Source organism: Malus sylvestris, chromosome 9 (genome assembly GCF_916048215.2).
Source record: "Malus sylvestris chromosome 9, drMalSylv7.2, whole genome shotgun sequence".
Classification (NCBI taxonomy): domain Eukaryota; kingdom Viridiplantae; phylum Streptophyta; class Magnoliopsida; order Rosales; family Rosaceae; genus Malus; species Malus sylvestris.
Genome location: NC_062268.1, coordinates 25,264,534 through 25,289,034, shown reverse-complemented (window position 1 = coordinate 25,289,034; position 24,501 = coordinate 25,264,534). Strand labels below are relative to the sequence as shown.

Below are 24,501 nucleotides of genomic sequence, written 5' to 3'. Positions count from 1 at the left end.
ATTTATGAACTCTCTATTCGGTTCCAACCAGAAAGTGTCTCTAGTGTACCGACACTACGACACTAATGGGACGATAGCTCAAGCTAGGGAATCAAGGTCTCATCAATATCCGAACTCAAATGAGAGACTGAACCACATGATTAAGAATCATGTATAATGGTGACGTCGTTATTCTCAAGGTTGCTTCTATGGATAACATATAGATATCCATTGTCTAGGCCTACTACTCAGCCATTTATGAAATGACTACAGAAGAGGTATCATCACTGATGACCAAGCTGATTGGCTCTAGTGTAAGTGGGAGATTGTTGGAAATGTGCCATAAAACCAATCATATGATTATACTTTACGGACATTTCACATGTTAAACTAATCTAGTTTAATATCAAGGGCAAAGATTATTGTTTGAGTCGTCTCATATAAATGTTATAGCTTAAACGATAAGTCCAAGGAATATGTGATTGGGAGAATGCGATCTAAAGAAGTTAGATTCATGAGACCATTCTTTCGTAGACACATCCTAAACGTTCCTGATCATAGGATTGCCAATTGGGCATTGACAGTCCGTTAAGATCAGTACATGCTGTGTCTTCTTTCAGGGAGAGTGACTAGTCTCGAGTCATTGGTGTGTGTGACATCAAGACAAGTACGTAGGTGCCCAATAGAGAATGAGTTCACTGAACACGATCAACAAAGAGTTCTCTTATTCATGTCACATGAGAACTCATGGTTGGAATAATGCAAAGTAGTCCTTTGACCTGAGACATCATAGTTGTCTTGTGGTTACGTACTTGATCTTTGATTATGTCAAAGTCACCCCATCCGCGGGTGTCCACGGCATCGTCGGAGTTAAGCCACTTAGCCATGAAGGCAAGTGAATGCGCAACAAGGGATCTCTAACCTTCAAACCGTTTGGGGGAGAGTACTCTATGATATGATTAAGAATCTCTGGCTAGAGTATGAATGAGATTTAGGAAGTCGTTCCAAATCACATTCAAGGTAATCATATAAGCACACGAATCACATTGGATAGTAGACATGAATAAACTATCAAACCAAACAATGTGGTCAAGAGTATTGTATTAGAGAAAGACCGTATTGCATTTGTAATCCTAAACTGAATAGGTTCTCCACCTCTTTTGATTAGCTTGGGTAACCATGATATGCTGCTAGGTGTCACTCATGGTTTGTGGAAGCCCTAAACGTGTATAATCACTAAAGGGAGAATTGAAAGTAAATTTCAATTCACAATCGATTTGAAATGGTTTTAATCGCCCACTGCCTCGCTAAAAGGAACCTAATGGATCGTACACCGTGTAAGGTGGAGATTGAAGAAACAATGGAGATGAGTAAGAATAATTAAATGGTTTAATTATTTTGGCAATGATTAATTAATATTTTAATTAATCAAACGAATAAGTTCGTTAAAGACCTCGGGATAGTTTTGGACCTTAAGGCCCAACGGGCTTCGAACGTCAAGCCCATTGAATTAAGTTGTATGAAAACTTAATGAATAATGATTCACAAAGGCCCAATTAGCCCAATAATACCCTAAGGCCGGCCATTTAGAGATGGAGTGAGTTTTGGACTTATTTACAAGTTTGCCACTCCAATGAATTAAGGTATAAATATGACTTTATAGCCAAAATTCATTTATGGTTTTCTTTTGGGGAAAGGATGAGAACATAAGCTCTCATTTCTCTCTAAAGTGGCCGGCCACCCTTGGAGGGATTAGCTAGTAATCTTTCTCCTCCAAGGTCACTCATCTCTTCTTCACATCTTACCTTGGTGTGGAGACTTAGAGGTTCTCTATTTTGAGAACTTGGAGAAACATATTCTTCCATCCAAATCCATGGATCTAAGAAGCAAGGAATGAAGGCCTTCTCCTTGGGTGATTAGCCTTTGCTTATGCAAAGAGGAATCTACAAAGGTATAAATTTCTCAACTCACTTTGATTTGAGTTGAGTCTTGGTTCACCAATCTACTAGGCTTTGAATTTCATGGGTAATGTTTTGTTTTTGAATGCATACAAGCATGATTCCGCCTTTTAATTGTTAATTGCATGCTATAGATGTTATTCAAATGAACATGTTTTCACGAAATATCCTTCATTTGAAAACAAAACAAGTAAATTAAAGAACTAATGAAATCTGCACGAATTTGAGTATATTGAATGGATGGAAGGCTAGCTAGGAGGTTCTTCTCCACACATGACATACTTGCACATAAACCAATTTTCAGTTGTTCTTTCGATCAATCATGAAACTCAACACCCCAGGTTAATTAAGTCCGCTTAAATTAACTTTCAAGTTCGCCTTAAGTTATTGACTTGGATGGGAAATCGCATACAACAATTCAAGCATTCTTCAAAAGTTCTTTACGTGAACAGCACAATAAACATACAATCAAAGATCATTAAGCATTATGAAAACTATAAGTATTGACAAACATTCGTTACTATGATGAGCATGAAACTCCTGCCAAGAATTTATTTAACGTGATCGCTTATAAGCGACCACCACTACTTGTGAATATAAGTTTGTAACTATTAGGTGAAACTCCCTTATACTCTAGCATCATATTCATGCATGCAAACTAAGTGTGCACTCTTAATAAACATACACGAATAAGTTATTAATCAAGCAGTTAAACAAATTGAATTCACGACTGAAGGTAATCAAATCATATTGCAAGCATGAACATGGTTTCGAATTCCCCCCTAGCTAAGGGGGTTTTAGTTCCTCATACTCACAAAGCAAAGATAAACAAATTTAGACATTGAAAACAAAAGAATGAAAACACCTAAAAACGCTTCAACAATCCAATGAATGGCAAGCATGTCCAAGGGTCCTCATTCTTCTCTTTGTTGCGGCACAAGGTGTGGTTTGATGGATGAGTGGTAAATTATGGTGGTGGATGGATATAGGTGAGTTATGGTGATGGGTGGATGGGTGGATTGTGTTCTCCCGGCCAAGGAATAGAAGTGTAAGTGTATGGAGTTGTGGGATGTGAATGTAGTGTCTTTTGATGGATCTTTTCTCCTCCCCCTTGTTATGGTGAAGGGTGGATGTATTTATAGGCTAGGTAGATGACCACCATCTAATTAAGGTGGTAGTGGTGTATGTTGTGGTAATGAGTGGATGTAATGAGTGTAGTGGGTGAATGTTTGGTAATGAGTGGATGTAATGGGTGTAGTGGATGGATGTTTGGTAATGAGTGGATGTAATAGGTGTAGTGGATGGATGTTTGGTAATGAGTGGATGTAATGGGTGTAGTGGATGAGTGTTTGGTAATGAGTGGATGTAATGGGTGTAATGGATGGATGTTTGGTAATGAGTGGATGTAATGGGTGTAGTGGATGGATTGGTAATGAGTGGATGTAATGGGTGTAGTGGATGAGTGTTTGGTAATGAGTGGATGTAATAGGTGTAGTGGATGGATGTTTGGTAATGAGTGGATGTAATGGGTGTAGTGGATGGATGTTTGGTAATGAGTGGATGTAATGGGTGTAGTGGATGGATGTTTGGTAATGAGTGGATGTAATGGGTATAGTGGGTGGATGTTTGGTAATAAGTGGGATGTAATGGGTGTAGTGGATGAATGTTTGGTAATGAGTGGATGTAATGGGTGTAGTGGATGAATGTTTGGTAATGAGTGGATGTAATGGGTGTAGTGGATGAATGTTTGGAGTTGTAGGTCAACACACTTGCACACACACATGCTGATTTCTAGCTTTCAAATCTTTAAAAACGTCCATCCTCATGTCTCCATGCTTGCACTATCCAATCTTGGCCCAAAAATGCTCCAAAATGCTGCAAATAGCACTTTATTGCTAACTTTGTTATTTGAACCTACAAACACACGAAAATAGCTTAAAATACATAATTGACTAAGAAATAACAACATAAATGCACAAGAACAAGCTAACTAAGTCTCATAAATATGCTCCTATCAAATTCCCCCACACTTAGCTTTTGCTAGTCCTCGAGCAAAACAAAACAAATGAAACAAACAAAACGTAACCTAGACCTTCCAACATTTGCCTCAGGGATTTTCAATGAAACATGACATGCCAAAGATCACCACTTACATAGATTTAAGCAATCCTTATCCTCGAGCATACTTAATCATAGTCACCATTCACTAGCTCACATTTAATCAATTAAAACAACATTTTGAATGTAGTAACATGCCTTAGAGAATTCTTTCAATTCCTTACTAGATACTCTCTATTTTCACACACATTTTCTGACTACACACCTTACACTAGTTATATGTGAGAAGATTGATGTAAACATGGAAGACTAGTACTCACATATGTTATAACAAAGAAAGCAATTTATGGAGTTAATAAGCATGTTTAGATATGATCTCATGAATGGTATGCTACTACTTAGATGCAAGAACCAATGACACCATATGCTCATACCAATTTTGAACTCCACAAATTGAAACACACAACACTCAAGATTGAAGTCAAGGGTTGTAACAGGGCTTGGGGGTAATGGCTAACAAAGAAAGGATAGGAATAACAAACGTTCTTAAAGCGATAGCAAGCAAAGCAATAAAATAGACACTTGGAATTCTCTTTAAAATGCAGAATCAACTTTTACATACAAATGGAAGATTCATGCAACACTTAGCGCCGAATTCAATGTTTTGGACCCTTTTTTAACAAACAACACTTTAGAGCTCTTGCTCATACTCTTTTTTCTTTTCTCTACCCGTGCCTTATTAAGGACTTTGGCGCACACACACACAATAATCACTTCCTCCACACTTGTTTTTCTGCAAGAGTTCAACAAAAGGAAGTCCTTCTAAATTATGCTTTACTATGCTTCAAGAACAAGGGTATGGATGGTCCTATTCTAGGCTAGGTGAGGATAGTGTGGGTAACAAAGAACATATGCTACACAAGGCTCAACGGGGTTAAACTTAAACACATAATGAACGGGATAGGCTTTTTGGCTCTTGGCTCACTAAACAACTTCATCTTGAATATGTGTTATGCAAATCAATAACATGCTTTGAATGAAATAGGCATGAGTTCTAGTATTTGGAACTAAATGATGAAATGCATTCTAAATAGCAACCAAGCAAAGAATAATGAGATCATGCAACGACTTTAGAAAACAACGATGCACAGATTATTAACTCTCCAAATAAACGTTTAGACTCAAGTCTCACAAGGTTGTAGCGTTCATTTGAGTTCCTTCTTTCAAGCATGTTACAAAAACTAATTTTTTTTCTTTATGATTGCATGTGAATTCATAAATTATAACCACAACCAAGCATACACCAAAGAGTAAATCAAATTTTTATCCAAGTTTATAACTGTCTTTAACAGTCATGTAATTAAAAACCAAATCCTCATCATTGTGTTGGAAGGTACCCTAAGACACAAATAAACATACAAAACAACTCTTTTTGGGTTTTTCAAAACAATTTTTCAAATTTTTATGAGATTTTCGGATTTTTATATCAAAACACACTAAAACACTCCAAAACAGCTTAAAAAACACTTAAAACAGCAAGGAACAACACTAGAAGTAATGGGTGATAAACTCCTACGAATTTCATGCAAAACAACTTGGTTACCCCCCCCCCCACACTTAAATCAAACATTGTCCTCAATGTTTCAAGCATAAACTCACACAAAAACAAGCAAACAAACAAACAACGAATAAACATGACAAGTATAGCAAAGTAAAAACCAGACAGAGTAGAGTTTAAGAATGCAAATCTGGTTTTGGAGATAGATGATCTTGTTGACTTTCCACAGCTTTGATCTCGAACTGGTTTGGAATTCTGAGCGAGGACTATGAGAGTTCCTTGGTTTCAAATCAGACTACTTCTGCTGGGTTGATTTGATTGTGCAGTCTGCATTCTTTTCTGCTTGTTTCTTTTGCACGGCAGACAGGCACGAGGTAGAGGTGTTGGTATGTTTCTTTCTTCAATCTTTCCAAGTTCCCACCTCTTGCTTTCTTTCTCCTTGTCCTTAGTTGAGGATGAATTGGCACATTGTCTCCACATGCTTCGAGGTATCATTTTCACTTCCCTTATCTGTTCCCCATGCAGATGTGGTAGACGAAGAGGAAGCATAAGATGATGAAGATGAGTACTCGAGAGTAAGGTTAGGTAAGCAATCAGGAAGGGGTTCCAGGCAGTCGGTTCCAGATCGGAAGATTGATACCAAGTGCTGGCTGATTGCTCTCTTTCTCCTTGTCCCAAAACAACGACAAGGAGAAGGACAGGGAGAAAACATGATATGAGATACTCTTGCTTTCAACCTTCATGATATGAAATGCTTTTGCTTTGGATGAGTTGTTTGCAGAGGTATCCCAAGGAATAAGGAACACTGAGTGACTCGAGAGGGTTTGTTGGAAAGGCATTCTCGGAGAAGAAGAAGGGTTATGTATGTCTGCCTTGCAATTGAGGGTGAAGGGTGACATTTATAGGAATTAATAATTGGTACTATTCTTTCACTCTTGTCAACAATCGTTGGATGATTTAATAGTGAACTTCACGTGCTTTCTACTTCACAAAAGATCTTCGATAGATTGCCCGTAATTTCCGCAAGGCTGAGTGTGCATGTGACAGGCGTTGACATGTTTGGAAAAGCAAGTGCCTCTTCGATATCTGGAATCGGCGCTTCGACAAACTGCCTGTGATTTCCGCAAAGCTAAGTCTGCATGTGACAAATGCTGACACGTCTGGAAAAACAGATGCCTCTCCGATTTCTGAGCTTGCCTCTTCGAGTTCTGAGCTCGCCTCTTCGATCTCTAAAATCCCGTCAAGTGCAGAGGTTGCATGTGACAAGTGCGGACAAATCTGAAAAAGAAGATTGGCCCGTGGTTTCTGAGCAAGCCCAGCTTTTGAGAAAGCTAGCGCCTCTTCAATTTTTGAGTTGGCCTTTTCGATTTCTGAGCTCACCTCTTTGATCTCTGAAATCCCGTTGAGTGCTGATTTTTATAGAGGTACGCAGGACGTTCAAAGCACACTTGAATTTCTGCCTATAGAAACTCCTTTCTTGCACTTCTACGATCTTGACTTGTCCGACCTCTTATTTCTTTAACACCTTTGAAAATGTCTGGGCCCTCCTATCGTCGTTTTGACTTGAACCTTGGTGAAGAGGCAGTCTCGCCTTCTTTAGACAACATATGGCGCCCATCCTTCATATCCCCTACTGGTCCCCTTACCGTTGGGGATTCGGTGATGAAGAATGATATGACAGCTGTGGTGGTGGCCAGGAACCTTGTTAATCCCAAAGATAACAAACTACTTGCCAAACGGTCTGATGAGTTGGCTGTTAAGGATTCTCTAGCTCTCAGTGTGCAGTGTGCAGGTTCTGTGTCTAATATGGCCCAACGCCTATTTGCTCGAACCCGTCAAGTTGAGTCGTTGGCGGCTGAAGTGATGAGTCTCAAACAGGAGATTAGAGGGCTCAAGCATGAGAATAAACAGTTGCACAAGCTTGCACATAACTATGCTACAAACATGAAGAAGAATATTGACCAGATGCAGGAATCTGATGGTCAGATTTTACTTGATCATCAGAGGTTTGTGGGTTTGTTCCAACAGCATTTGCCTTCGTCTTTTGGGGCTGTACTGCATAATGAAGCTCCAAATGATCAACCTCCGATGCCTCCTCCTTCTGGGGCTCCGCTGACTACTGAGGCTCCGCCGACTACTGAGACTTCTCTTAAGCAGCCTTTGTGAAGGCTCCCTCTTGTATTTTTCTGCTTAATGTTCCTTTTTTTTTTCATGAAAATGAATGTAAAAATACCTTACAAATCTGTCAGTGTTTCAAAAATAAACCCACACCAAAAACAATTAAACAAGCAACAAATAAAAATGATAATCATGGCAAAATAAAACTGCAGAAAAGGGAAGATTTTTAGAAACGCAAAATTGCTTATGGAGCGATTCAAAAAATTCCTTATTTGAATACATGGGTTGCCTCCCAAGAAGCGCTTGCTTTAACGTCTTGCAGCCGGACGAAACTTCCTTCTAAACTTGGATAGGGCCCATAGCATGGAATTGATCCTTGAATGGACGATGATACTTGACATGATCCGGCAATGGTTTAAATTCTAGTGTAGGTGCCTGAATCATCAAAATCAGCAAGTTAGTGAAGGAAAAAAATTTGTCCTAACTAAGAACAAGTAAGAACATTTGAATACATATGCAAACTATTAACACATTAAAGTAGGCATGCATTAAAAAACAATTCATAAAACCCATGACTTTCAAAGCCTAGTATATGGTGAACCAATAAACTTTTTAACAACATTAAAGAGAAGGAAAGATTTAGAGTTTCTTTACCCTTGAAGCTCATCCTTGATTACACAAGGGATTCACCCAAGTGGAGGGCCTTCAAGTCACCTCCTTGCTTCTTGGATCTTCCTTGTGATTTTCCTCCTTTTAGTGCTCATTTGCTTCTTTGAGGATTTGAGGATTTGTTCTCCAAAACATCAAAAGCTTGATGTCTCTAAGTCTCTTCACCAAGGATGTGATGTGAAGATGAAATGGATGACTTAGGGAAGAAGAGATTGCTAGCTATTCCTTCCTTAGGTGGCCGGCCTCTTTTGAGAAAAATGAGAGAAAATGTTTCACCTCATTTCACCAAGAAAAACCCTAAAAAAAATAAAGCTATAAAGTTGAATTTATACTTCATCACATGTGAGTGGCAAACTTGTAATTAATCCAAGTTTGACACTTCTCACCCTAATGGCCGGCCATATCAAATTGATTGGGCTAATTGCCCATTTTGTTTTAGTTGTCATACAACTTAAACATAATGGGCCCTGTGGACCAAAACGCTTTTGGGCCCCGAAACCCAAAACCAACATATAAGCCCAATACGAACATTTCGTATAATTAATTAACTAATTAATTAACCTTGACCATTCTTCAATTAAACCATTTAATTGCTTATCCATTTCATTTAATTTCTTCACCAACATCCTTACTCGGTGTACGATCCATTAGGTTCCATTTAGCGAGGTAGTGGGCGATTGTTACTCTTAACGATCGATTGTGAATTGAAACCACATTTCAATTCTCCCTTAAAATTAGTGTTTGCTAATCTTTAGGGCTTCCACAAACCATGAGTGACACCTAGCAGCATATCATGGTTACCCAAGCTAAGTAGAAGTGGTTGGAGAACCTATCCAGTTACAATTACAATGCAATATGGTCATTCTCTAATACAATACTCTTAATCACATTGTTTTAGGTGATAGTTTGTTTTATGTCTACTATCCAATGTGATACTTATCTATATGATTCAATTGAATATGATTTGGAACAAACTTCCTAAGTCATATTCATATGCTTTGGCCAAGGACTCTCGAATCATATCTTAGAGTATTCTCCTTCCACCATGGAAGGTTAGAGATTCCTTGTTGTGCATTCATATGCCTACATGATTAGGTAGCTTGACCACAACAATGCCGTGGACACTCCAATGGAATGCCTATGACATGATCAAAGATCAAAGACCTAACCATTAGACATCTATGATGCCTCAGGTCAAAGGACTACTTTGCATATTGCAACTTTCGAGTTCTTACATGACATGTATGTTCGAACTCTCTTTTGATCGTTGTTCAGTCTACTTTGCATATTACGATTTAACGGTTATTTTAACTCCGATTTTAATGCTTTTTTACGGCTACACTCCTTGACCCTATATTAAGACAATGAATGAATTTGATCTTCAATTTAAAATATTTACATTAGTAGATACCACAAAATCTTATGTTATACTTAATGAAAGTATGAATAAACTTTTAAGTATTAGTGAATCTATCGTTTAAACTAATTTCAACGATTCAACCGTCAAACTTCAGAGATCAAGTAACAAGACAAAACTTTTCGACGGTTATCAACGAAAAATCACAATTTAACGGTTTTTTTAACTCCGATTTTGATGATTTTTTACAACTACGCTCCTTGACCCTATATGAATACAATGAATGAATTCGATCTTTAATTTAAATTATTTACTCTAGTGAAAGTATGAATAAATTTTTAAGTATTAGTGAATCTATCGTTCTTATGGGATACGCATTCTACAAAACTAATTTCAACGATTCAACTGTCAAACTTGTTTGTATATGCTTCAAGATCGCATACGCCAAAAATTACAAAAAACAAACATTCAGAGATCAAGTAACGAGACAAAACTTTTCGACGGTTATCAATGAAAAATCACGATTTAACGGTAATTTTAACTCCGATTTTGATCATTTTTTATAGCTACACTCCTTGACCCTATATGAATACAATGAATAAACTCGATCTTCAATTTAAAATATTTACATTAATAGATACCACAAAATCTTATGTTATACTTAATGAAAGTCTGAGTAAACTCTTAAGTGTTAGTGAATCTATTGTTTTGATGGGATTCGCATTCTACAAAACTCGTTTCAACGATCCAACTGTCAAACATATTTGTATATACTTCGAGATCGCATACGCCAAAAATTGCAAAAAACAAATATTCAGAGATCAAGTAACATGACAAAACTTTTTGACGGTTATCAACGAAAAATCACGATTTAACGGTTATTTTAACTCCGATTTTGATGATTTTTTTTACAACTATACTCCTTGATCTTATATGAGTACAATGAATGAACTCGATCTTCAATTTAAAATATTTACACTAGTTATGAAAGTATGAATAAACTCTCAAGTGTTAGTGAATCTATCGTTTTGATAGGATGCGCATTCTACGAAACTAATTTCAATGATCCAATCGTCAAACTTGTTTGTAAATGCGTTGAGATCGTATACACTAAAAATCGCAAAAAACAAACATTCAATGATCAAGTAACGGGACAAAACTTTTCGATGGTTATCAACGAAAAATCACGATTTAACGTTTATTTTAACTCCGATTTTGATAATTTTTTACAGATACACTCCTTGACCCTATATGAATACAATAAATGAATTCGATCTTTAATTTAAAATATTTACATTAGTGGATACCACAAAATCTTATGTCATAATGATCGATGAAAATTGAGGATTTTGTAAAAGGAATAACATGCAAGCTTTGAGTTCTATTGGCAAAGTTTAAACTTTTGAGAAATGCTTCACAACCTTGACAACAAAAACTCTTTTATTTTGCATATCCTTGCACATTTAATATTTTTTAATAGACTAGTAGTGTATGGATATTTGTTATTGGGCTCTTATTTTCGAGTGTAGATATAGTACTTAAATGACAAATGTGTTTTAATGTTTTGAAGTAATATTTATGTGGTAATGTGTGGTATGTGCAAATTTAAGAAAAAAAAATATTTTTCTTAACGGGTCATGAGTAAAGTGACCCGACTTGTTAAAGATCCGTTAAAATAACATGTGTGACACGACACGATTCGTTAAGATAACATGTGCTATATAAAAACGACACGAACATGACAGATACGATTTGTTTGCCAAACCTAATAGTATAATAGTATGTATAAAAGTGAGACTAAAATAGGAAAAAAAAAAAAGAAAAAAAGTTGACGAGAAGAGTTTCTTAATAATAGTATAGATAAAGGCAAACCCCGACGTCCGCACACCTGCCCTCTGGAGTATGGTCCTTTCCCTTCATCTCTGACACTGGTTTCCCGATTCCCCATGATTTCTGCAACTCCATCGAACTCCAAATTGGGAGTTTGGTTGCGCGACAGCTCTCTCGCAGCCTCTCCCACACACTGCTACAGCGTTTTTCCCATATTTTTATTTCCCCTCCTTTCTCTCTGATCCCACTGCATCAGCGAGCAGAAGATGCCGAGCCCAATTCTGAAAGCAGGCAGCCGGCCGCCGTGGGTGGGTTTGGGAGCGGCGATTTGGGTCCAAATTGCTGCCTAAAACTCCTACAACTTCCCGCTCTATTCCCCGCTGCTGAAATTGGTGCTGGGTTTGAGTCAGTTCACCATTCTCGGAGTGGCCAGTGACATTGGTGATAGTATGGGTTTTCTCCCTGGAATCGCCTGTAACAAGTTTCCTCCATGGGCTGTGCTTCTGGTAAGTTGTGTGCTCTGTTTCTTGGGTTATGGCGTTCTCTGGCTCGTTGTTAGCAAAACTATTGGCAGCTTGCCTTTTCTGGTGGTGAGTTGCCACTTCATTATATATCTCCATTTCTGTGTGTTTGAATGATTTGAATCTTGAAATTGATTGGTGGGTTCAGTTTGTTAACTCCCAAAGTTGAAACTTTCACATAGGAAGTTTGTTGTTTGATGGGTTATTTGTTCTTTTAATACGAGCGCTAGTCTAAACTACTCTAACCCATGGGAAGGGAGAATTTGAACTCGAGTTGAATTTTAATTTAATGTACTTTGAGTGTACATTTATAGACGTTGTATGTTGATCTGGGTTTGTCTGCCGCTACGGTCTTGGTTGTCATTGATAAGATTTTGGAGTGTACTTCTCAAATTTGGTACTTTTTACTTTCTTCCAACGTATCTATGTTTCTCTTGGTTTATCTAGTTTCTTAGTAAGCATTCGAAATTAAGCTCAATCATGTTGATATTCCATTTTCTGTTGAACTAGCAGAATTGACTCTTGATAGGGAATGTAGTAACACTTATTTACCAATTGTCTCCGAGAAATAAAGAAATTCTTTAAATCAGTGATAAAAAAATAGCAAGTCTGTCAATTTTATGAGTTTTAAGGAGCTAACCAGTGTTAAGTGTAAACAAAAGGCATCGTTAACCTCAAATGCTGAAAACCAATCAAATTGAATTGCAGCCTCCTCTTCTTAAGAAGAATTCTTTATCGTAGTGTTCCTTGGAATCGTTGTCTTTCCCACTTTCACATTTTTAATAGAACTGAACTCATTACTCTTGAGGATTGAAAGCCTTAAAGATGAGAGTTCAGGTACCAAATTGAGCAATTTTCATATCTGATATGCGTCTATTTAGTTCTGTGCATGTTCTAGCTATCAACTGATCTATAGTGGCTTTACTTAACGTTTACTGTCTAATAATTTAAATAAAGACAACTTAGAGATGGAAAGTGATTAAAAATATATATAGAAGAGGAACCTCCCATCCACTTTGATAAAGACAACTTAGAGATGGAAAGTGATCCATATGAATTTTCAACTTCTTTTTCAGTTGAAATTGGTTTATCACCCATCGACTACATTGTGTGTCGTTGTACAGATGTTATGCTCTTGTAGCAATAAGCATTTTGTTTTGTGCATGTGTGTGTGTGTTGCAATTGATTTTCATGGGCCTTTTCTTTTTCAGGCATGCTTTCGTCAGCGTTCTGTTAAGTTGTTGAAATAATTTGTTCACTACTTTGTTTCTTCATGCATTATTGTCTCAAGCTCTTAGGGATGACTTAAATGGTTTCTTCTGAATGAAAAATCATATTATGCAAATCATAGGTCATTAGCCATATGTCAAATTATATTATTGTCTTTAAGCATTGTGCAACCCCGTCCCCCTTCCTTAAGTTGATGTTGAATTATGCCCAAAAAAAGTAAAAATCTTACAGAAGGAAATTTTTCAGAAACTAAGCTAGTTAAAATAGTTTTATGTGGTTATGTCCTATTCATTTAATTACAAGCAATTGAATTTTTCTCTGACATTCGTACAGCTGGGGAGGTATATATATTTTAGTTTTCGCATTAGGATGTCTAACATATCTTTTAATTCTATGGCAGATATGGATCGCACTTTGCATTGCGACTAATAGCAATGCTTGGTTCGGCATAGCTGTGCTTGTAACAACCATGAGAAACTTCCCTCTCAGTAGAGGCACTGTGGCTGGTATTCTCAAAGGTTATATCGGGCTTAGCACTGCACTTTATACAGTGATATACAGTACGGTGCTTGAAGATTCTGCTCTGAATCTATTGTTGCTCCTCGCTCCTGGGCTTCCTGTTTTGTATTTAGCCTTGATGTACTTTATCCGGCCATGTACTGCAGTTCTGGAGAAGATTCTTCGGAGCATGCCCAGTTTCTCTTCACCCCTGTCAGTTTTTTGCTAGCTATCTATCTTGTCACTGTCACAATAGTACAGGAGATGGTATCTCTTAGTGATGCTATTTCCTACATTTTGGTTGCTATAACGGTTATTCTTCTACTTTCTCCCCTCGCAATTCCTGTGAAAATGACACTATTTCCTTAAAGGGCATGAGCTGAATCTTTTGAACGTTTGACTGCAGAAGATGGCAATGCGACCCAAACAGATCCTTTGTTGACACCATCCTCATCAGCTGCACATCTTGGAAGTTTCATGAGGCCGAGTTTGCTTCAGATATCGAAACACTTCTTGCAATAGGGGAAGGGGCAGTGAAGAAGAAAAGGAGACCTAAGAGGGGAGAGGACTTTTAAGTTTCTGGAAGCTTTTATAAAGGCTGATTTCTGGCTTCTTTGATGTGTATATTTTCTTGGAGTTGGCTCTGGAATAACAGTACTCAATAATTTGAGCCAGATTGGGATTGCATTAGGCGCTAGTAATACGACAATACTGTTGTCTCTCTTCAGCTTTTGCAATTTTGTGGGTCATCTGGGTTCTGGTGCAGTTTCTGAACACTTTCTCAGGTCATTTCTCTCTAACTCCTACTTAACTGTTTTTGAAATTTATTTTTTGCTCTTTAAGTTATACAAATTTCTGCACCATGCTTGAATTTTTAATTGAAGCATTAGCAACACCACTTGGGGAATAATATGTCCTGTTTTTCCACTGGCTTAGATTTTTAGTTTCAATGATCTTAAGTATCTTGCTAACTCGCTTTGTTGATTTGTGGTTCTTTTAACTTTTAACTTTTCGTTTTGGTTAATAAAGCTTTCAAACTTGGACATTATTGCTTATTGTCTCTGGGGAGTGCTAGCAACCTTCTCACTTTTACTCATGCCACATGTATTCCACTAGCACGCCACTAAATGTTTAATTACTTTTTGGTTGACAAACTAAGATTTTAATTATACTAACAACAACAACAACAACAAAGCATTTTCCCACTAAGTGGGGTCGGCTATATGAATCCTAGAACGCCATTGAGCTCGGTTTTGTGTCATGTCCTCCGTTAGATCCAAATACTCAAGTCTTTTCTTAGGGTCTCTTCCAAAGTTTTCCTAGGTCTTCCTCTACCCCTTTGGCCCTGAACCTCTGTCCCGTAGTCACATTTTCGAACCGGAGCGTCAGTAGGCCTTCTTTGCACATGTCCGAACCATCGGAACCGATTTTCTCTCATATTTCCTTCAATTTTGGCTACTCCTACTTTACCTCGGATATCCTCATTCCCAATCTTATCCTTTCTCGTGTGCCCATACATCCCACGAAGCATCCTCATCTCCGCTACACCCATTTTGTGTACGTGTTGATACTTCACCGCCCAACATTCTGTGCCATACAACATCGCTGACCTTATTGCCGTCCTATAAAATTTTCCCTTGAGCTTCAGTGGCCTACGACGGTCACACAACACGCCGGATGCACTCTTACACCTCATCCATCCAACTTGTATTCTATGGTTGAGATCTCCATCTAATTCTCCGTTCTCTTGCAAGATAGATCCTAGGTAGCGAAAACGGTCACTTTTTGTGATCTTCGCTAGATTGCTCCGGTCATTAGTGTGGATAAGTATATAAATGGATAGAGATAGGAAAGCAAACACAAGATGTACGTGGTTCACCCAGATTGGCTACGTCCACGGAATAGAGGAGTTCTCATTAATTGTGAAGGATTTACACAAGTACATAGGTTCAAGCTCTCCTTTAGTGAGCTCTCCTTTAGTGAGTACAAGTGAATGATTTAGTACAAATGACATTAGGAAATATTGTGGGAGAATGATCTCGTAACCACGAAACTTCTAAGTACCGGAGTGTGGTATCGTCTTGACTTGCCTTATCTGTCTCATAGGTAGATGTGGCATCTTCTCTGGAAATACTCTTCCTCCATCCAGGGGTGGTATCTGTAACTGGTGGAGGTGCACAAGGTAATGTATCAATTTCACTTGAAGCTTACTTGTAGTTTCAGGTTTGGTCAAGCGCGATACAAACCATGTAGTAGGAGTCCCCCAAGTCGCCGGGCTAGGGGATCTGCTGAAAGATGTGACAGACAAGGTAAGCAATTAGAGCTCCGGCTGATTGTTCACATTCTCCCTATCTTGCAGGCAACATGAAGGATAAAGAGAAGAAAAATGAGAAGAGATGATATGAGATACTTTTGCTTTTGAAGAAGTAACTTTCCACATGCTTATTCTTGAACCGGGCTGGAGGGTTTTCTGGTTTCCTCCAGAGTATAAGGCCGACTGAAGAATTTGAGGGTCAAAACAAGTCCATCAAATCTAGAGTACGTTCGACCCTGCTGATATGGGATACTTTTGCTTTTGACAGAGTAGTGAATGTATCGGCACGTGTGCTGTTACGCTTGTCTCCACATGCTTCCTTGTATCCTTCTCACTTGCCCTATCTGTTCCTCAGGCAGATGCGGTATCTTCCCTGGAAGCATAAGATGTTGAAGATGAGTACTCGAGAGCAATGCCAGGTAAGTAATCAGGTAAGGGGTTCCAGGCAGTCAGTTCCTGGCTGGAAGCTTGATTCCAAGTGCTGACTGATTGCTCTCTTTCTCCTTGTCTTGCAGGTAAGAACAAGGCCAAAGGAAAAGACAGGGAAAAAGCATGATATGGGATACTCTTGCTTTTAACCCTGATGATATGAGATATTCTTGCTCTAGTATAGCTTGTTTACAGAGGTATTATCGGGGGGAAAGAAAGCTGAATATTTCGAAAGGCTTCGTTGGGAGTGCCCTCTCAGATAAGAGAAAGGGTTGAGCATTTTTGCAGGTCTGCCTGTCCGTTAGGGATGGAGGTCGACATATATAGGAGTCTCCCTAACATCAAGTAATAATGCTATTCCTTTACCCTGCTTGGTCATAGCACGGTAGTGGGAGCTGCCAGCTTCACATGTTTTAACTCTGTCAGAGCACTTTGAAAAAGTGGTCTGTGGTATCTGGAAAGCTGATGTTGCGTGTGAAGATTACAGACAAGCTTTATCCAAAGAGATCCAGCTCTTGAAGTTGGGAAAGTGGTGCCTCTTAAATTTTCGAACAAGCACTCCTGTCGGGGATCTGGCTCTAGAGATTCGGAGAACGATGCCTCTTCAATTTTTGAGAAAGCAATCCTGCTGGGGGTCTGGCTCTCGAGATTCGGAGAGCGGTGTCTCTTCGATTTTTGAGAAAGTAATCATGTTGGGAGTCTGGCTCTCGAGATTCGGAGGGCGGTGCCTCTTCGATTTTGGAGCAAGCAATCTTGTTGGGAGTGTTTTCTCGAATGTGAGTAAAGGTTGGGCATGTTTGCTAGTCTACCTTGCCACGAAGCACAGAGGTTGACACACAGGGACCTTCCAATTATCCAGCAGTGGTACTGTTCCTTTACCCTCTCTTCGATTTTTGAGAAAGTAATCATGTTGGGAGTCTGGCTCTCGAGATTCGGAGGGCGGTGCCTCTTCGATTTTGGAGCAAGCAATCTTGTTGGGAGTGTTTTCTCGAATGTGAGTAAAGGTTGGGCATGTTTGCTAGTCTACCTTGCCACGAAGCACAAAGGTTGACACACAGGGACTTTCCAATTCTCCAGCAGTGGTACTGTTCCTTTACCCTCTCTTCGATTTTTGAGAAAGTAATCATGTAGGGAGTCTGGCTCTCGAGATTCGGAGGGCGGTGCCTCTTCGATTTTGGAGCAAGCAATCTTGTTGGGAGTGTTTTCTTGAATGTGAGTAAAGGTTGAGCATGTTTGCTAGTCTACCTTGCCACGAAGCACAGAGGTTGACACACCGGGACTTTCCAATTATCCAGCAGTGGTACTGTTCCTTTACCTTTGTGGGTAATAATATGGTAGCTAGACCTTCAAAATTTATGTGTCTAAACTTTGTTAGTGTTGTTTCTTTGCAATTCTTTTACCCTTCTTGGTCAGAGCGATGTAGCGGGAGCTACAAGCTTCACGTGTCTCAACTTTGTCAAAGAACTTTGGCAAAGTTATCTGTGGTACCCATGAGTTACTGTTGTGTGTGGGAAGTGGGTGATTGAACAGTACGATTCATGTGCTTTCTACTTCGCCAGAAATCTTCGACAGAATGTCCATAATTTCCTCAAAGCTGAGTGTGCGTGTGACAGGTGCTGACAAGGCTGGAAAAGTAGGTGCCTCTTCGATTTCTGAGATCGGCCCTCGTGGTCTCTGAGCAGCCCAGCTTTTGAGAAAGCAAGCCTCTTCGATTTCTGAGATCGACCTTCGTGGTCTTTGAGCAGCCCAGCTTTTGAGAAAGCAAACGCCTCTTCAATTTCTGAGATCGACCCTCGTGGTCTCTGAGCAGCCCAGCTTTTGAGAAAGCAAACGCCTCTTCGATTTCTGAGCAGGCGCCTCTTCGATTTCTGAAGCTTCGTCGAGTGCAGATTTTTATAGGGGCTGACATTAAGTTCCAAAGCACACTTGAATATCCACCAGTAGAAGCTTCATTCTTGCACTTCTAAGATCTTGATTTGTCCGACCTCTTCTCTCTTCAACACCTTTGAAAATGTCTGGCCCCTCCGACCGTTGTTTTGATTTGAACCTTGTTGAAGAGGCAGCCCCGCCTTCTCTAGACAACATATGGCGCCCATCCTTCGTCTCCCCTACTGGTCCTCTTACCGTTGGGGATTCCGTGATGAAGAATGATATGACCGCTGCGGTAGTGGCCAGGAACCTTCTCACTCCCAAAGATAACAGACTACTTTCCAAACGGTCTGATGAGTTGGCTGTTAAGGATTCTCTGGCTCTCAGTGTTCAGTGTGCAGGTTCTGTGTCTAATATGGCCCAACGCTTATTTGCTCGAACCCGCCAAGTTGAATCATTGGCGGCTGAAGTGACGAGTCTCAAACAGGAGATTAGAGGGCTCAAGCATGAGAATAAACAGTTGCACCGGCTCGCACATAACTATGCTACAAACATGAAGAGGAAGCTTAACCAGATGAAGGAATCTGATGGTCAGGTTTTACTTGATCATCAGAGATTTGTGGGTTTGTTCCAAAGGCATTTATTGCCTTCGTCTTCTGGGGCTGTACCGCGTAATGAAGCTCCAAATGATCAACCTCTGATGCCTCCTCCTTCTAGGGTTTTGTTCAGTACTGAGGCTCCGAATGATCCCCCTCCGGTGCCTTCTCTTTCTGGGGCTCTACCGACTGCTGAGACTTCTCCTAAGCAACCTTTCTGAAGGCTCCCTCTTGTTTGTTTATTTTGACTCAAGTATATGTACATATTTGTAACTTATCGGGGATATCAATAAATAAGCTTTCCTTCATTTCAACGTATTGTGTTAAATACACCAAAGCCTTCTTCGCTAAGTTCTTTGAATTTTCTTTTGTTGAAGCTTGTATGTTGAAGCTTGTATGTTGAAGCTTTGTGAGTGGAGCATATAGGTTGAGGTAGTGTTCCCTTAATTTCCCGAGTGAGGAAAACTTCTCGGTTGGAGACTTGGAAAATCCAAGTCACTGAGTGGGGTCGGCTATATGAATCCTAGAACGCCATTGCGCTCGGTTTTGTGTCATGTCCTCCGTTAGATCCAAGTACTCAAGTCTTTTCTTAGGGTCTCTTCCAAAGTTTTCCTAGGTCTTCCTCTACCCCTTCGGCCCTGAACCTCTGTCCCATAGTCGCATCTTCTAATCGGAGCGTCAGTAGGCCTTCTTTGCACATGTCCAAACCACCGTAACCGATTTTCTCTCATCTTTCCTTCAATTTCGGCTACTCCTACTTTACTCTGGATATCCTCATTCCTAATCTTATCCTTTCTCGTGTGCCCACACATCCAACGAAGCATCCTCATCTCCGCTACACCCATTTTGTGTACGTGTTGATGCTTCACCGCCCAACATTCTGTGCCATACAGCATCGCCGGCTTTATTGCCGTCTTATAAAATTTTCCCTTGAGCTTCAGTGGCATACGGCGGTCACACAACACGCCGGATGCACTCTTCCACTTCATCCATCCAGCTTGTATTCTATGGTTGAGATCTCCATCTAATTCTCCGTTCTTTTGCAAGATAGATCCTAGGTAACGAAAACGGTCGCTCTTTGGTATTTCTTGATCTCCGATCCTCACCCCTAACTCGTTTTGGCCTCCATTTGCACTGAACTTGCACTCCATATATTCTGTCTTTGATCGGCTTAGGCGAAGACCTTTAGATTCCAACACTTCTCTCCAAAGGTTAAGCTTTGCATTTACCCCTTCCTGAGTTTCATCTATCAACACTATATCGTCTGCGAAAAGCATACACCAAGGAATATCATCTTGAATATGTCCTGTTAACTCATCCATTACCAACGCAAAAAGGTAAGGACTTAAGGATGAGCCTTGATGTAATCCTACAGTTATGGGAAAACTTTCGGTTTGTCATTCATGAGTTCTTACGGCAGTCTTTGCTCCTTCATACATATCCTGTATAGCTTGGATATATGCTACTCGTACTCATTTCTTCTCTAAAATCCTCCAAAGAATGTCTCTTGGGACCCTATCATACGCTTTTTCCAAATCTATAAAGACCATGTGTAAATCCTTTTCCCCATCTCTATATCTTTCCATCAATCTTCGTAAGAGATAGATTGCCTCCATGGTTGAGCGTCCTGGCATGAACCCGAATTGGTTGTCCGAAACCCGTGTATCTTGCCTCAATCTATGCTCAATGACTCTCTCCCAGAGCTTCATTGTATGACTCATTAGCTTAATACCCCTATAGTTCATGCAATTTTGTACATCGCCCTTATTCTTGTAGATAGGCACCAAAGTGCTCATTCGCCACTCATTTGGCATCTTCTTCGTTTTCAAAATCCTATTGAAAAGGTCAGTGAGCCATGTTATACCTGTCTCTCCCAAAACTTTCCACACTTCGATTGGTATATCGTTTGGGCCTACTGCTTTTCTATGCTTCATCTTCTTCAAAGCTACAACCACTTCTTCCTTCCGGATTCTACGATTAAAAGAGTAGTTTCTACACTCTTCTGAGTTACTCAACTCCCCTAAAGAAGCACTCCTTTCATGTCCTTCATTGAAAAGATTATGAAAATAACCTTTGCATCTATCTTTAACCGCGCTCTCTGTAGCAAGAACCTTTCCATCCTCATCCTTGATGCACCTCACTTGGTTTAGGTCCCTTGTCTTCTTTTCCCTTGCTCTAGCTAGTTTATAGATATCCAACTCTCCTTCTTTGGTATCTAGTCGCTTATACATATCGTCATAAGCCGCTAACTTAGCTTCTCTCACAGCTTTCTTCGCCTCTTGCTTCGCTTTTCTATACCTTTCACCATTTTCATCGGTCCTATCCTTGTATAAGGCTTTACAACATTCCTTCTTAGCCTTCACCTTTGTTTGTACCTCCTCATTCCACCACCAAGATTCCTTTTGGTGTGGGGCAAAGCCCTTGGACTCTCCCAATACCTCTTTTGCTACTTTTCGGATACAACTAGCCATGGAATCCCACATTTGGTTAGCTTCTCCCTCTCTATCCCACACACACTGGGTGATTACTTTCTCTTTGAAAATGACTTGTTTTTCTTCTTTTAGATTCCACCATCTAGTCCTTGGGCACTTCCAAGTCTTGTTCTTTTTTCTCACTCTTTTGATATGTACATCCATCACCAACAAGCGATGTTGATTAGCCACGCTCTCTCCTGGTATAACTTTGCAATCCTTACAATTTATACGATCCCCTTTCCTCATTAGAAGAAAATCTATTTGTGTTTTTGACGACCCACTCTTGTAGGTGATCACATGTTCTTCTCTCTTCTTAAAGAAGGTGCTGGCTAAGAAGAGATCATATGCCATTGCAAAATCCAAGATAGCTTCCCCATCCTCGTTTCTCTCCCCAAAACCATGGCCACCATGAAAACCTCCATAGTTGCCTGTCTCCCTGCCCACGTGTCCATTTAAATCTCCTCCTATAAATAACTTCTTCGTCTGAGCAATTCCTTGCACCAAGTCTCCAAGGTCTTCTCAAAATTTCTCCTTCGAACTCGTATCCAACCCTACTTGAGGTGCGTACGCACTAATCACATTGATAAGTTCTTGTCCTATTACAATCTTGATTGCCATGATTCTATCTCCTACCCTCTTGACATCTACAACATCTTGTGTCAAGGTCTTGTCCACGATGATGCCAATACCGTTTCTCGTTCTATTTGTGCCCGAATACCATAGTTTAAACCCTGAGTTTTCTAGATCCTTTGCCTTATGACCAACCCACTTAGTTTCTTATACTAACCAATGGAAATAATTGGATTTTAACATAATTGAAATTTTAGTTTTGAGTGCTAGTGGAGTACAGGTGGCATGAGAAGTGAGAAGGATGAAACGAGAAGGTAAGTGAAGGTTGCTAGCATTTCTCATTCTTTAATGGGTTTTGTTCCACCTTAGTAGATTGGAATACTATGTCTGAATTTCTTGAATATGTTACTTTTATGTCAAAGTATTTCAATTATACTTGAGATTATGACCTAGATTCTTATGACCCTAAAACTCGGACTTTTTTCTGTTCGAGAATGCAATCACCTTCCATTCTGGGTTTTTTTTTCTTTCAATGGATGAGTCATTCTCTTACTTCTCTAAGGGCTTAATACTAATTTGGTTCATCATTTTGTTCACTGCAGGAAGAAAACAGTTCCTCGCACAGTGTGGATGGCATGTGCACATATAGTTATGATCGTATCATTTGTTTTATATGCTTTATCTATCAATGGTACTCTCTATGTTGCAACTGCTCTGTTTGGTATCTGCTACGGAGCTCAATATTCACTGATGGTTCCAACTGCCTCTGAACTTTTTGGATTGAAACATTTTTTGGTGTAATTTACAGTTTCATGAGACTTGGAAACCCTATTGGTGCAGTACTTTTTTCAGTTCTTGCTGGTAATGTATATGATGCTGAAGCTGTCAAGCAAGGAGGGTCTACATGCATAGATTCTGTTATGATCCCACATCGACTACACTTATGGGGGTGTAGGGGTTCTTAAGTCCTTAGGGTCCTCCCACCTATTGGACTAGTTTTTTAGGTTGGACTCTTCCCTTGGACTTGAGTACCTAACATTGGTATCAAAGTCTAGGTTCCTGACGTTGCGGAGGGGGCGACCTGGAAAGGGCTACCTTAACGAGACGATCAAGCGTGTGCCGCCGTTAAGAGTGAAAGCCACCAGAGTAAGGGCTGTCGTGGGTGTCGGCTTCCGAACGGTGGTGTAATGTTATGATCCCACATCGACTACACTTATGGGGTGTAGGGGTTCTTAAGTCCTTGGGGTCCTCCCACCTATTGGATTAGTCTTTTGGGTTGGGCTATTTCTTTGGGCTTGAGTACCTAACAGGTTCCGATTGCTTCAGGCTCACATTTATAGTTTTAGCCACCGCCTGTGGGCTAGGCTTCATCTTGAGTGTAATTTTGACAATTAGAGTACGACCAGTTGACCAAATGCTTTATGCTGGGGGTTCTTTTCGTCTGCCTTCGAGCCACTAGTGATTGGAGATCGGATGACATGAATCCACAGTTCCATACAGGCTTTTGGAAGCCTGTTCCGACTTTGCCATTCAGATTACTAGTGAATGTCTGCGGCTTGAATCTGCTGTGTTATATAGGTACTGCAAGTGCCGAGCTTTAAGCTATAATTTTTCACCCATGCTGGCCTGTGTTGGTTGCCTGTTATGGCGGATTGAAGAAGAGTCAATGGAAGTCCATTATAGGTCTCCACGGCACATGTATAATTCGACTTTGAGGTATACTATGTGTCGTACAAAACTAAATACGCTCGAATCAAACGTACCCGAAAGGGTGCGTTTTTGGGGGTTGTCTATTGTGCTCATATGATTTTATTTCAAAATGTAATCTTTTCTAGCCCTCTTCGATGAAATGCGATCAACTTATTGTCGATATTTTTTAATTTACGATCAGCTTGATACTATACTAATTTATATCATCAACTGTCGTTCTTCTATCAATATACCAGTATTATTGAAGGGTATTTAAGTTGGGAGTACTTTAAGCAAAGGGAGCTAGTACATAATGTTTTTCGGAGCAGGGCTACTGAAACCAATTTCTCCTAGGCTTCGTTTGTTACGTCGGACGCTAGTAATTGTTCCAATGAAATAGACAAATTTGTACGTCGGACAGATCCATCAAATAGAAAAGAAAAAAATCACAAACTGAAGAATACAAGAGAGGGACAGAGATAAAAAAAAAAAAGAAAAAAAAAGAAAAAAAAAATGGAAATTGCAGGAAATTGCAGGAAGATGATGAATGATGAAACGAGACAACACCCATGAGGTAGATGATGCAATCAGGGTGTGAGCATGAGTGGTTCTACTTCTTCATGTCTGAATCTCCAGCAGCAAATGCGAGAAGATGAAGCAGATGCTAGACGGGTGTGAGGCGTGTTTTTCAGTTTTGAACCCAACTAATTATACCGATCTTTTTTAGCGTACTAACTAGCAGGAGTAGAGCGTATTGATCAACTTGGATTGGATTCGTTAATCC

At 39.7% G+C, this 24,501-nt stretch overlaps 1 protein-coding gene and 1 pseudogene across 3 annotated transcripts; both read left to right on the top strand.

The window, feature by feature from the left end:
• Window positions 1-11,520: 11,520 nt before the first annotated feature.
• LOC126581983 (protein NUCLEAR FUSION DEFECTIVE 4-like) lies at window positions 11,521-23,944 on the top strand (annotated as a pseudogene).
• On the top strand, window positions 17,139-19,292 carry LOC126581981 (uncharacterized). Of its 3 annotated transcripts, none has more exons than XM_050245927.1 (2): window positions 17,139-17,305; window positions 17,742-19,292. In XM_050245927.1, the coding sequence occupies exon 2, from the start codon at window positions 18,531-18,533 to the stop codon at window positions 19,203-19,205; it is 675 nt and encodes a 224-aa protein (XP_050101884.1). In that variant the 5' UTR covers window positions 17,139-17,305; window positions 17,742-18,530; the 3' UTR covers window positions 19,206-19,292. The 3 variants fall into 3 exon arrangements, with proteins under 3 accessions (XP_050101884.1, XP_050101885.1, XP_050101883.1); XM_050245928.1 differs by having other exon boundaries at window positions 17,139-17,347; window positions 17,784-19,292; XM_050245926.1 differs by having other exon boundaries at window positions 17,139-17,523.
• Window positions 23,945-24,501: the final 557 nt, after the last annotated feature.